Here is a 13,630-nt window from a genome sequence, read left to right as displayed (position 1 = left end):
TATGTGGAGAAAGCAAGAGATTGGGGCTGAGACGAAAATTGGTTCAGCCATGATGGAATGACAGAGCAGATTCAACGAGTCAAATGGCCTAATTCTGCTCCTATATCTTACAGTTTAATGAGAAGAGGGTATGTCCAGTTTGTTAAGACCTTTAGTATTTTCTTGAGGTACTGCCTCTTGAAGATGGTGGAAAAGATTATACAAACTTTGTAGATTAAATAGACTTAATAGTTTAAAATACATTATAAAGATCATTCATCTTCAATTCACTGTATATCTTAATATTCTCACTTCCTTAATAAATGAGTATGTAGTTATGTAAATTAATAGCTGAATCTACTATACAATATTTCAGTAGTGGATGTTCATCAAGGCTGGTGTGGACCATGTAAAGCAATCTTAAGTACGTTCAGGAGATTGAAAATGGAATTTGGGGAAGAGCTGTTACATTTTCACACAGTAAGTATTTGTAAAGTATGAAAAGAATTCTGGAAAATGCTCCATTCAAAGCAGAAATTAATCGTTACAATTTTACTTCCAAGGTTCAAGCTAGCCTCATTCCATTGCTACAAGGATTTGATGGAAAATGTGAACCTGCCTTCTTGTTTATTGTGGTGAGTAAAAATATTAATGTTTACTGAAAACTATTATAGACATGAAATTTTTAATGAGGAAGACAAAATGAATGTTTATAAAACACAGGTTCAGCCATAAATGGAATATTGTGTCTAGCTATGGGTGCTCTATTTAGGAAATATATGATGGTTCTAAAGAAGGTAGAGAGGAAATTTCCTCAAAAGCTTCAAAGGATGAGAGACTTAAGTTATGTCAATAGACTAGCCAAGTCTTGATTGTTCGCCTTGGAACTGAGGAACATGCAAGGGGATCTGAAAGATTATTTATAATATAAATGGTATAAATAGAACAGAGAAAGAAAAGCTGTTCCTATCAGTGAAAGGATCAAGGGCTGAGACAAACATTGAAAATAATAGGTTAAAAAAGAGTACTATAAAGAAAAACATCTTACACAACAAATAAATCAACTGGAATACACATGGATGGCAGTAAATGAAGATTCAGAGGAAAGGATTTGCAAGGCTCTGGTAAGGGGAGGGAGTGGAACTGGCTGCAGTGCTCTTTCATAGAGCTGGTGCAGACATGAAAAGCTGAATAGTTTCCATCTGCACTAAGAGTTCTGTGAAATTTTCTTCTTTATTAGGCTGGTAAGATCGTGGATTATGTAAAAGGTGTCAATGCACCAGTTATTATTAGAAAGATTATTGAGTATTTGGAGATGGAAACTGAATACTACGAGAAAGGAATAGAACGTCAAGATGTAAGTACCATTAATTATAAACAGGTATCTTCTCCAAAGTACTTTCAGTTGAATGTATACATTCTGATATCAGGTTTCTGATACTGACTTGCATTAAAAAAGTTCTTCTTATTGCAGCATACATTTATTTTGAAAAGTCAATGTTGCACTTGTAGCGTTCATAACTTTATGTATGCTGAGGGGTCTCTGCCTGAAACATCAACTGTACTGTTTTCCATAGATGCTGCCTGGCCTGCCAGTTCCTTCAGCATTTTGGTGTGTTGCTTGGATTTTTAGCGTCTGCAGATTTTCTCTTGTCTATGATTGGATTTCATAACGTTATACTTAGTTTCAGCAACAATTTAAATAGCTAAGTCCTGAAGAAGGGTCTCAGCCAGAAATGTCAACTGTTTATTCATTTCCATAAATGCTGCCTGATCTGCTGAGTTCCTCTAGCATTTTGTTTTTGTCGCTGTGGATTTCTAGCATCTTCAGAATCTCTTGTGTTTATGAGTTGCTTAGTACTCACATAGGAGTAGAAATTTAATTACATAATGTATACACTCAGTGACAACTTTATTAGGTACACCTGCTCAATAATATAAGTATCTAATTCAAACCAAACATTAGAATGGGGAAGAAATGTGATCTTTGTGACTTTGACCATGGAATGATTATTAGTACCAGATGGAGTGGTTTGAGTATCTCAGAAACTGCTGATCTCCTGGGATTTTCATGCACATCAATCTCTTGAGTTTACAGAGAATGGTGTGAGAAAAAAAACATCAAATGAGCGACAGTTTTTTGGACGAAAACACCTTCTTAGTGAGAGAAGTCAGAGGAGAATGGCCAGACTGGTTTAAACTTACAGAAACTCGACAATAACTTCCAATAACCATGTGCTACATCATAAGTGTGCACAGAAGAGCATCGCTCAGTGCACAACATGTCAAACCTTAAAGTGGATGGGCTACAGCAAACTATGAACATACATTCATTCAACACACATCAAAGTTGCTGGTGAACGCAGCAGGCCAGGCAGCATCTCTAGGAAGAGGTACAGTCGATGTTTCAGGCCGAGACCCTTCGTCAGGACTAACTGAAAGAAGAGTTAGTAAGAGATTTGAAAGTGGGAGGGGGAGGGGAAGATCCAAAATGATAGGAGAAGACAGGAGGGGGAGGGATGGAGCTGTTTGTTGTTAACATACATTCATTGGCTATTTTATTAGATACAGGAGGGACTGAGTGTATTTCATTTCATGTTATGTCAGAATTTCATAACATTAATATATCTTACAATTACGAAATTGAAAATTATGAATTCTGACAAACTGCCTTTTCCAGATAAATCCCATAAGTCTACTTATTTAACTTCATCCCCAATATCCCCAAGTTACATACCAGTATGCACATGTTGATGCTTTTTTTACATATAGCAATCCTTTGGAAATATTACATGGGGAGTGAACCACCTAGTTGTGGGAGTGTCTGTTCTTGGTCTCTTCTGGAACAATATTATCTTATTGGTAAGCCAAGCTTTGGACCTCCTTACTGTGATCTTGCACCTGCTGCCATCCTGCTTTCTGGCTCTGGTATTGTCCCAAGTCTCAAGGACCAAATACTGATCTGTCAACCTGGTTTAGTAAAGAAGGTGTTTGGCATGCTGGTCTTCATCAGTCAGGGCATTAAGTGTAGGAGTCATAGGGAGAACAAAGGTTCAAGATGAGTGGGGAAAGATTTAATAGGGATGTCAGAGGCAACTTCTTCATGTAGATGGTGGTGCACATATAGAATGAGCTTTCCAGAGGAGTGGTCGAGGAAAGAATAACAACAGCATTTGGAAGATGCTTGGATAGGTACATAGGGAAGATTTAGAGAGATATGGGTCAAATGTAGATTAAAGAGACTAGCTAAGATGGGCATAATGGTTGTCATAGATGCTGTGACTATGAATGAAGTCACCAGGAGATACTGAAACTGGTGACGTAGAAGTCTTTATTCCGGACATCAAGCAGGCATCATACTGGAGACACTCTCAGTGGTTGATCCCATTGCTATCCCCAAATCTAAAACTTCCTGGTGGGCTGAGCTCAGGCCTTCTTTAAGCATTTTCAAGAAGACTGGGTAATTTCTCCCTGCATTATCTAATCCTGAATACTCATACAATTGATATATACCTTCTGCATAATCGATGACAAGCTCATCAGCTTTCTGAACCACTCACTTATTGTTCCCCAGTTACTCTCAACCCCCCTCCCCCACAGTTGCTGCTTCACTTCCCTTTTAAAGAAGCAATACCTCTCTTCATTGTTGGCATTTCTGGTAGTTGCCCATGTACCATCCTGCACTACCTGGGCCGTACTGTCCCTCATATTCCTCGGGTTTTTTGCTTTCACCAACACATGTATATTTTTGGGGTGCATCTGGTGAACTTCAATCATTTCCTTGAGCTTGCGCTAGAATTCAGCATTCCCACAGGCAACTTTAAGTGAGGACACCTCTGACAAAATGTTCTGCTTTTCCCCGGGGTGAAGAGCTTATGGATTGTTGTAATCAAGGTCAATGACTGGTCAGGGTTCTCGATCTGACATTGCCTGACCTCAAAAGGTACCATCCCAATGGATATTTCTAGGTATAACCTCTCTCTCAAATATCTCCACACTAATTCTCACACTATACAAAATATAAATGGTGGATAAAAATTAAACATTAGCTACTTAAAACGACAGAGTACATACACTGCTATCTTCCACTTATGTGGATCTGAACTCATAATGTGTGTTGTATTCCTTTCCATTTAAAACTGTTATACCAAGGTGTCATGCTTATTCTTAAAACACATAAAACACACTCGCAAATGAGTCTGCTACTATGCAGTTCCCCGAAGAAGTATACATACACCCCACTGGTGTCCTGGACGGTCAGCAACCACCTTTTGCAAATGGTGACCTTGTGTCATTAAATTACACAAAAATGTCTGGACTCTTACATAAACACATATGCATGCACACACACTCCACACTACTTTTTATATCTACCAGTTCTCCGCCGTGTTCATGATATTTCGTGATCCTGTGACATTGACTTGAACAGACCTAAGTGTGAGTACTAATCTTAAAAAAATACTCAACACACACAAAATGCTGGTGGAACACAGCAGGCCAGGCAGCATCCATAGGAAGAAGCACAGTCGACTTTTCGGGCCGAGACCCTTCGTCAACCCTAATGCTTGAATTTCCAGCATCTGCAGATTTCCTCATGTTTGCGTTTTTAAAAAAGTACTCACCTACTTAGACTGCTGAGATCGCCGGCCAAACAATGGGATACAAACATATCCCAGAAGAGCCCCCAAATGTTGTGACTGTGAATGAAGTTACCAGGATACACTAAAGCTGGTGATACAGAAGTGTTTATTCCGGACAACAACAGGCATCTTACTGGAGGACTCTTGGAAGAAGAGGCCTCCTAACCCAATATTACATTACATTTTGTACATAAAAGAACAAAGGTAACAATTTACAATGCATTCGTAATGTTTCCTTTCAGTTGCACAAAATTTCAAACATGTAGATCTTCGCAGCAACGCACCCAAAATGAGTGTTAATCACCTCTGTCTCTCTCGTTGCACCATATATAACTAGGCATCTCAGGTGAGTGGGTGTTTCCTGTTTTGCAATCAACCCCAGTCTGCAGCTCCAAGAAGACCAATGTTCTGAGGTGCATTTTAAATTCAATCTGCAATCCACATTCAAATTTGAAGACTGGTTGCTGTTGAAATTAATATTTGCTATATACCCTCACTCAAGAATACACCCTAACAATAGACCTTAAGGGCTTGTTTCTGTGCTGCATTATTCTATGACTCTATGAATACCATTCCTCTCCCCAATTGCAACTGTTGATTCTATCAGTCCCTGATATCTCACTGCTCACCTAAGCCCTTTCACCCCAGCCCTTGAAAACAAAATGGTCCAGAGGTTAAAATCAGGGCCAGTTATGGAGGCGTTAGGCAGGACATTAGACTATAAGACCATAAGTTCAAAGTTAATTTATTATCAAAGTACATATATGTCACCATATACAACCCCAAGATTCATTTTTTTGCAGGCATACACAGTAAATACAAAGAAACACAATAGAATCATTAGACGTAGGAGCAGATCTGGCTGTTCGGCCCATCGAGTCTGTACTACCATTCCATCGTAGCTGATTTATTATCCCTCTCAACCCCATTCTCCTCCCGTCTCCCTGTAACCTTTGATGGTCTTACTAACCAAGAACCTTTCAACGTCCGCTTCAAATATACCCAGTGACTTGGACTCCACAGTCACCTGTGGTAATAACTTTCACAGATCAACCACCCTCGGCTAAAGAAATTCCTCCTTATCTCTGTTCTAAATTCTGTTCCCTCTTTTCTGAGTCTGTGCCCTCTGGTTCTAGACATTCCCACTATAGGAAATATTTTCTCCACATCTACTCTCTCTAAGTTTTTAAATATTCAATAGGTTTTAATGAGATCACCCCTCATTCTTCTAAACTCCAGTGAATACAGATTCAGAGCCATCAAACACTCCATGTACAAAATTATGAGAGGTATAGATAGGGTAAATGCAAGCAGGCTTTTCCCTCTGAAGTTGGGTGGGACTACAACCAGGGGTCATGGGTTAAGGGTGAAAGGTAAAAAGTTTAAGGGGAACAGGAGGGGAAACTTCTTCACTCAGAGAGTCATGAGAGTGTGGAATGAGCTGCCAGCACAAGTGGTGCATGAAAGCTAGATTTCAACATCTAAGTGAAGTTTGGATAGGTGCATGGACAGTATGATATGGAGGACTTTAGTCCTGGTGAAATTCGATGAGAGTAGGCATTTTAAATGGTTTCAGCATGGACTAGCAGGCCAAAGGGCCTGTTTCTTTGCTGTACTTTTCTGTGACTCTATTAAGCCTTTCATAACTGGAATTATTTCTCATGAACCTCCTCTGGGCCCTCTCCAACGCCATCACATATCTTCTTAGATAGGGACCCAAAACTGCTCATAATACTCTAAGTGTGATCTGACCGATGCTTTATTAAGCCTTTATCATTACATCCTTGCTTTTATATTCTAGTCTTCTTGAAATGAATGGTAACATTGCAAACATGAGAAAATCTGCTGTTGCTGGATGAAGGGTCTCAGCCCAAGATGTCGACTGTTTACTCTTTTCCATAGATGCTGCCTGGCCTACTGAGTTCCTCTAGCATTTTGTGTGCGTTGCTAACATTGCATCTGCCTTCCTTACCACTGAATCAACCTGCAAATTAACCTTTAGGGAATCTTGCTTAAGGACTCAAGTCCTTTTGCACATGTGATTTCTGAATTTTCTCCCCATTTAGAAATAGTCTATGCCTGTATTCCTTCTGCCAAAGTGGATGACCATACATTTCCCTTAAGTAAATTCTATCTGCCACTTCTTTGCCCACTCTCCTAATCTGTCCTTCTACAGACTCCCTGCTCCCTGTTCCTCCTCCACCTACCTTCATGTTGTCTGCAAGGAGAAGATATTGCTGGGGTCAATTGGCTGAGACTGTTTGCTGGTAAAGGGACAACTGGCAAATAGGAGGCTTTTAAAGGTATGATATCAAGACTTCTGGGGCAACATGTTCCTGCTAGAGTGATTGGTAATGCTGTCAAGTTTAAGGAACCCTTGTTGATGAGAGATATTGAGGCTCTGGTCAGGAAAAAAAAAGGCATAATTGGTTTTAGGCAAGTGGGAACAAGCAAATCCTTCCCAAGAAGTGTAGGGAAATCAGAAGAGCAACCACAGTGTAACTAGAATTTTAATTTTAATAGGGATTTTAGTTTTCTACATATTGATTGGGACTCCCATACTGTTAGGGGTATAGATGGGTTAGAGTTTGTAAAATATGTTCAAGAAAGTTTTCTAAATCAATATATAGAGGTACCAACTAGACGGGATGCAATATTAGATCTCCTATTAGGAAACAAGTTAGGACAAATGACTGAAGTGTGTGTAGGGGAGCACTTTGGTTCCAGTGATCATAACACCATTAGTTTCAACTTGATCATGGATAAAGATAGATCTGGTCCTAGGGTTGAGGCTCTAAACTGGAAGGAGGCCAAATTTGAAGAAATGAGAAAGGATCTAAAAAGCGTGGATTGGGACAGGTTGTTCTCTGGCAAGAATGTGATCGGTAAGTGGGAAGCCTTCAAAGGAGAAATTTTGAGAGTGCAGAGCTTGTCAGGATTAAAGGCAAAGTGAATAGGAATAAGGAACCTTGGTTCTCAAAGGATATTGCAACTCTGATAAAGAAGAAGAGAGAGTTGTATGACATGTATAGGAAACGGAGTAAATAAGGTGCTTGAGGAGTATAAAAAGTGCAAGAAAATACTTAAGAAGGAAATCAGGAGGGCTAAAAGAAGTGTGACAAAAGAACCAGTTATCAGAAGATTGATGCCGATAAGAAGACAATGGGGGAACATGCAAGGTGCTAATAAGAGAGAGAAGAGAGAGATTACCTAAAGGAGACACGGTTCCGAGTATTGTCAGAGACCGGTGGCTTTGAACCCTGAACTGTTTGAAGTTTGATGGACAGGCGATACCCCAGCAGGGGGATAAAAAGGGACAGGTTCGCTAAGGCAACAGACACACGACACCACGAGGTAACGAGACCCTGGAAGCGGTGTGCCCCCACAAGTTGGTGGAGTTTTTTTGGAGGTCTGGTCGCGGGACCAGCCATAGACACACAGGGTGGAAAGATACGCTTGGGCGGGAACCTGGTGAGTGTTTCCGCCCTTGCCTGGGTGCCGGGTTCACCGCAGAAGAACGATCGTATCTGGAACGGAGGGGTCACAGTCGGTGACCTCAGAAGACATTACAAAGGGCTCGCCGGAAAGCTAACTGCGAGGAATATTGAAGGTCTGTTTGAAATCCGATTTGCATATTCATTTGTTCTCTCTCTTCTCCCCACCCTAACGGCACAACAGCGATTACTGCGAACTGAACTGAACTAAATTGAACTGAACTTTGCGTCACTTGAAACTGATCATTTACCCCTAGACTGCGATAGAGCTTGATTGATCCTATTATCATAGATCCGTGTACATGTGTGTTTATTCATTGCTAACCTGTTGCATTTATATTCTTACTATTAGAGTATTGTGTTGCTTATTTTTTTAATAAAACTTTCTTAGCTCCAGTAATCCAGACTCCAACTAAGTGGTCCATTTCTGCTGGTTTGGCAACCCAGTTACGGGGTACGTAACATAAGACATGAGGTTGCCTTGGCAGTCAAAGTGAAGGATAGTCCAAAGAGCTTTTACAGGTATATTAAGAGTAAAAGGATTGTAAGGGATAAAATTGGTCCTCCTGAAGATCAGAGTGGTTGGCTATGTGCAGAACCAAAAGAAATGGGGGAGATCTTAAATGGGTTTTTTGCGTCTGTATTTACTAAGGAAACTGGCATGAAGTCTATGGAATTAAGGGAAACAAGTAGTGAGATCATGGAAACTGTACAGATTGAAAAGGAGGAGGGGCTTGCTATCTTGAGGCAAATTAAAGTGGATAAATCCCCAAGACCTGACAGGGTATTCCCTCGGACCTTGAAGGAGACTAGTGTTGAAATTGCAGGGGCCCTGGCAGATATATTTAAAATGTCGCTGTCTACGGGTGAGGTGCCGGAGGATTGGAGAATGGCTCATGTTGTTCCGTTGTTTAAAAAAGGATCGAAAAGTAATCTGGGAAATTATAGGTCGGTAAGTTTGACATCGGTAGTGAGTAAGTTATTGGAGGGAGTACTAAGAGACAGAATCTACAAACATTTGGATAGACAGGGACTTATTAGAGTCAGCATGGCTTTGTGCCTGGTAGGTCATGTTTGACCAATCTATTGGAGTTTTTCGAGGAAAGTGGATGAAGGGAAGGCAGTGGATATTGTCTACATGGACTTCAGTAAGGCCTTTGACAAGGTCCCGCATGGGAGGTTAGTTAGGAAAATTCAGTCACTAGGTATACATGGAGAGGTGGTAAATTGGATTAGACATTGGCTCAATGGAAGAAACCAAAGAGTGGTAGTAGAGAACTGCTTCTCCGAGTGGAGGCCTGTGACTAGTGGTGTGCCACAGGGATCAGTGCTGGGTCCATTGTTATTTGTCATCTATATCAATGATCTGGATGATAATGTGGTAAATTGGATCAGCAAATTTGCTGATGATACAAAGATTGGAGGTGTAGTAGACAGTGAGGAAGGTTTTCAGAGCCTGCAGAGGGACTTGGACCAGCTGGAAAAATGGGCTGAAAAATGGCAGGTGGAGTTTAATATAGACAAGTGTGAGGTATTGCACGTTGGAAGGACAAACCAAGGTAGAACATACAGGGTTAATGGTAAGGCACTGAGGAGTGCAGTGGAACAGAGGGATCTGGGAATACAGATACAAAATTCCCTAAAAGTGGCGTCACAGGTAGATAGGGTCGTAAAGAGAGCTTTTGGTGCATTGGCCTTTACTAATCAAATTATTGAGTATAAGAGCTGGAATGTTATGATGAGGTTGTATAAGGCATTGGTGAGGCCGAATCTGGAGTATTGTGTTCAGTTTTGGTCATCAAATTACAGGAAGGATATAAATAAGGTTGAAAGAGTGCAGAGAAGGTTTACAAAGATGTTGCCGGGACTTGAGAAGCTCAGTTACAGAGAAAGGTTGAATAGGTTAGGACTTTATTCTCTGGAGCATAGAAGAATGAGGGGAGATTTGATAGAGGTATATAAAATTATGATGGGTATAGATAGAGTGAATGCAAGCAGGCTTTTTCCACTGAGGCAAGGGGAGAAAAAAACCAGAGGACATGGGTTAAGGGTGAGGGGGGAAAAGTTTAAAGGGAACATTGGGGGGGCTTCTTCACACTGAGAGTGGTGGGAGTATGGAATGAGCTGCCAGACGAGGTGGTAAATGCGGGTTCTTTTTTAACATGTAAGAATAAGTTGGACAGATACAAGGATGGGAGGTGTATGGAGGGATATGGTCCGTGTGCAGGTCAGTGGGACTAAGCAGAAAATGGTTCGGCACAACCAAGAAGGGCCAAAAGGTCTGTTTCTGTGCTGTAGTTTCTATGGTTTCTATGGTTAAGCTCTTCTTCTTGACTAGATTTACAATAGCCTTTGTACACCACGGTTCTTGTACCCTACCATCCTTTCCTGTCTCATTGGAACGTATCTATGTAGAGCCCCACACAAATATCCCCTGAACATTTGCCACATTACTTCTGTAGGTTTCCCTGAGAACATCTGTTTCCAATTTATGCTTCCAAGTTCATGCCTGTTAGCCCCATATTTCCCCTTACTCCAATTAAATGTTTCCCTAACTTGTGTGTTCCTTTCCCTCTCCAATGCTATGGTAAAGGAGATAGAATTGTGATCACTATCTTCAAAATGCTGTCCCACTGAGAGACTTGATACCTGACTAGGTTCATTTCCCAATGCCAGATCAAGTAGAGCCTCTTCTCTTGTTGGCTTATCAACATATTGTGTCAAGACATCTTCCTGAACACACCTATCAAACTCCGCCCCATCTAAACCTCCTATTGGGAGATGCCAATCAATATTTGGGAAATTAAAATCTCTCACCACAATAACCCTGTTATTATTACACCTTTGCAGAATCTGTGTCCCTATCTGCTCCTCTATGTCCCTGTTACTATTGGATGGCCAATGAAAAACACCCAGTAGAGTTATTGATCCCTTCCTATTCCTAACTTCCACCTACAGAGACTCCATAGACAACCCCTCCATGACTTCTTCCTTTTCTGCAGCCATGACACCATCCCTGATCAGCAGTGCCACGCCCCCACCTCTTTTGCCTCCCTCCCTGTCCTTTCTGAAACATCTAAAGCCTGGCACTTGAAGTAGCCCGTCCTGCCCCTGCACCATCCAAGGCTCTGTAACGGCCATAACATCATAGCTCCAAGTGCTGATCCACACTCCTTAAGCTCATCCGCTTTGTTCATAATACTCCTCGAATTAAAATAGACACATCTCAAACCATCGATCTGAGCGCTTCCATTCTCTATATCACCTGCCTAACCTCCCTTTCACAGTTTCCAAGCTTTCTCAATTTGTGAGCCAATCTCGCTTTCCTCCGTCACATCAGTTCGGTTCCCACCCCCCACCAATTCTAGTTAAAACTCTCCCCAGTAGCCTTAGCAAACCTCCCCACCAGGATATTGGTCCCCCGGGATTCAAGTGCAACCCATCCTTTTTGTACAGGTCACACCTGCCCCAAAAGAGGTCCCAATGCTCTAGAAATCTGAATCCCTGTACCCTGCTCCAATCCCTCAGCCACGCATTTATTCTCCACCTCACCCTATTCCTATACTCACTGTTACGTGGCACATGTAGTAATCCTGAGATGACTATCTTTGTGATCCTGCTTCTCAACTTCCTTCCTAATTCCCTGTTGTCTGCTTTCAGGACCTTCTCCCTTTTCCTGCCTAAGTCATTGGTACCAATATGTACCACGACCTCTGGCTGTTCTCCTTCCCACTTCCAGATATTGCAGACTCGATCAGAAACATCCGGACCCTGGAACCTGGAAGGAAAACTACCATCCACGTTTCCTTCCTGCTTCCACAGAATTGCTTGTCTGACCCCCTAACAATAGAGTCCCCTATCACTGCTGCCATCCTCTTCCTTTCCCTACCCTTCTGAGCTACAGGGCCAGACTCTGTGCCAGAGACGTGACCATTGTTGCTTCCCCCAGGTAGGCCGCCTCCCCCAACAATACTCAAACAGGAGTACTTATTGTCATAGGGGTGCTGTCTAGCCTCTGACTCCTGCCCTTCCCTCTCCTGACTTTGACCTTTACCCACTTTTCTGTCTCCCCAGACCCCAGTGTGACCACCTGCCTATAGCTCCTCTCTATCACCTCCTCACTTGCCCTGACCAGACGAAGGTCACCGAGCTGCATCTCCAGTTCCCTAACGCAGTCCTTAAGGAGCTGCAGCTGGACACACCTGGTGCAGATGTGGCTGTCTGGGAGGCTGGGAGTCTACTGGAACTCCCACATCTGACACCGAGCACAGAAAACCAGCCTAACACACATACGTTCTGTCTGTATTGTACACAGATAACCTACCTCGCCTCGACCCTTTATCGCCCAAGCCCCATTGAGCCAAAGCCTTCCTACTTAGTCTCCCTCTACTCTGTTGCCTGCTTCTCCAATGCCTGCTGTTTAAATCTTTCTTTTTAAACTCTTCTTGCTGTTCTCACTGGCTGATGTCCACGCGCTTGCGCAGTCGTGCCCTGTTCAAACCACTGAAGGCATTTGGCATACTGCTCTTCATCAATCAAAGCTTTGAGTATACAAGTTGGGCTGTTGTGTTGCAGTTGTGCAAGACATTGGAGAAAACATGCTTGAACTATAGTGTACAGTTTTTGTCACCCTGTTAGAGTAAAAGTGTTATTAAACTGGAAAGAGTAGCAAGAAGATTTACGAAGATTTTGCCAGAGTTCAAGGGCCTGAGTTATAATGAGAGGATGGGCAGGTTAGGATTTTATTCATTGCAATTCAGGAATTAAGTGTGCTGTTATAGAGGTGTATAAAATCATGAGGGGTATAGATATGATGAATACACGTTGTCATAACCCAGGGGTAGGCAACCTATGGCCCGCAAAGGTAGTTTGACCGGCCTGCAAGCAAATATTGGGATACTATGCTTATCCGGCCCGCGAGTGATTTTTCCTTATTCTGAATGTTTCAGGCGACCACACTGATGGACATGCATGGCGTCTTCTTACACCGGCTCCAGCTTCCGTTTTGTTCCAAACCAAACACTGGTATATATGAATGACGGGAAGGCAGACTACCTTATTAATATGTATTAGATACTCTCCGTGCATGCGCAGGTTTTCAGATGGGATCATTCAAATTTGTAAATAGGAACAGCATCACTGTGTTTTAACAAGAAATCCATGCTAAATATCCAGATATTTACATGTGCTATGATACTTGTTGAACAACTCGCGTTTCAAAATAAAATCAAAAAAAAATTCCAATGGCAATGAATGCAAAACGCAGGAAGGTATACACTGAGTGCCGAAATTTCCAAGACACTTGGACACTAGGTTAATTCTTCATCGAGCAAGCCAGGAAACCAGTTTGTCTCATTTGCCTAGAAAATGTTGCTGTGAAGAGGGTGGCAAATATCAGGCGACATTACGAGACCCGCCATAGTGGAAATTTTAACAAGTTTACTGGGCAAGTAAGGAAAGATGAAGTTGAACGAATGAAGGCTAGTTTTGGAAAACAAACATAATTTTTTGCCAAGA

The 13,630-nt window shown here is 41.9% G+C and overlaps 1 protein-coding gene across 1 annotated transcript; it reads left to right on the top strand.

Moving 5' to 3' along the window:
- Positions 1-378: 378 nt before the first annotated feature.
- LOC134341889 (thioredoxin domain-containing protein 6-like) lies at positions 379-13,193 on the top strand. The gene is made up of 4 exons (XM_063039856.1): positions 379-459; positions 543-614; positions 1,220-1,336; positions 13,063-13,193. Exons 1-4 carry the CDS (start codon positions 424-426, stop codon positions 13,150-13,152), a joined length of 315 nt encoding a protein of 104 aa, XP_062895926.1. The 5' UTR covers positions 379-423; the 3' UTR covers positions 13,153-13,193.
- The last annotated feature ends 437 nt before the right edge of the window (positions 13,194-13,630 follow it).

The sequence above is a fragment of the Mobula hypostoma genome, chromosome 1 (assembly GCF_963921235.1).
Source record: "Mobula hypostoma chromosome 1, sMobHyp1.1, whole genome shotgun sequence".
NCBI lineage: Eukaryota > Metazoa > Chordata > Chondrichthyes > Myliobatiformes > Myliobatidae > Mobula > Mobula hypostoma.
The sequence above is the reverse complement of the archived record's forward strand: the minus strand, read 5'-3'. Positions and strand labels throughout refer to the sequence as shown.

Bases quoted from the DNA above. Each gene is read 5' to 3' on its own strand.
- LOC134341889 (XM_063039856.1), top strand. From the start codon at position 424: ATGGAATTTGGGGAAGAGCTGTTACATTTTCACACA. The intron at 460-542 runs GTAAGTATTTGT...TTTACTTCCAAG, and splicing joins AGCTGTTACATTTTCACACA to GTTCAAGCTAGCCTCATTCC. The intron at 615-1,219 runs GTGAGTAAAAAT...CTTCTTTATTAG, and splicing joins CTGCCTTCTTGTTTATTGTG to GCTGGTAAGATCGTGGATTA.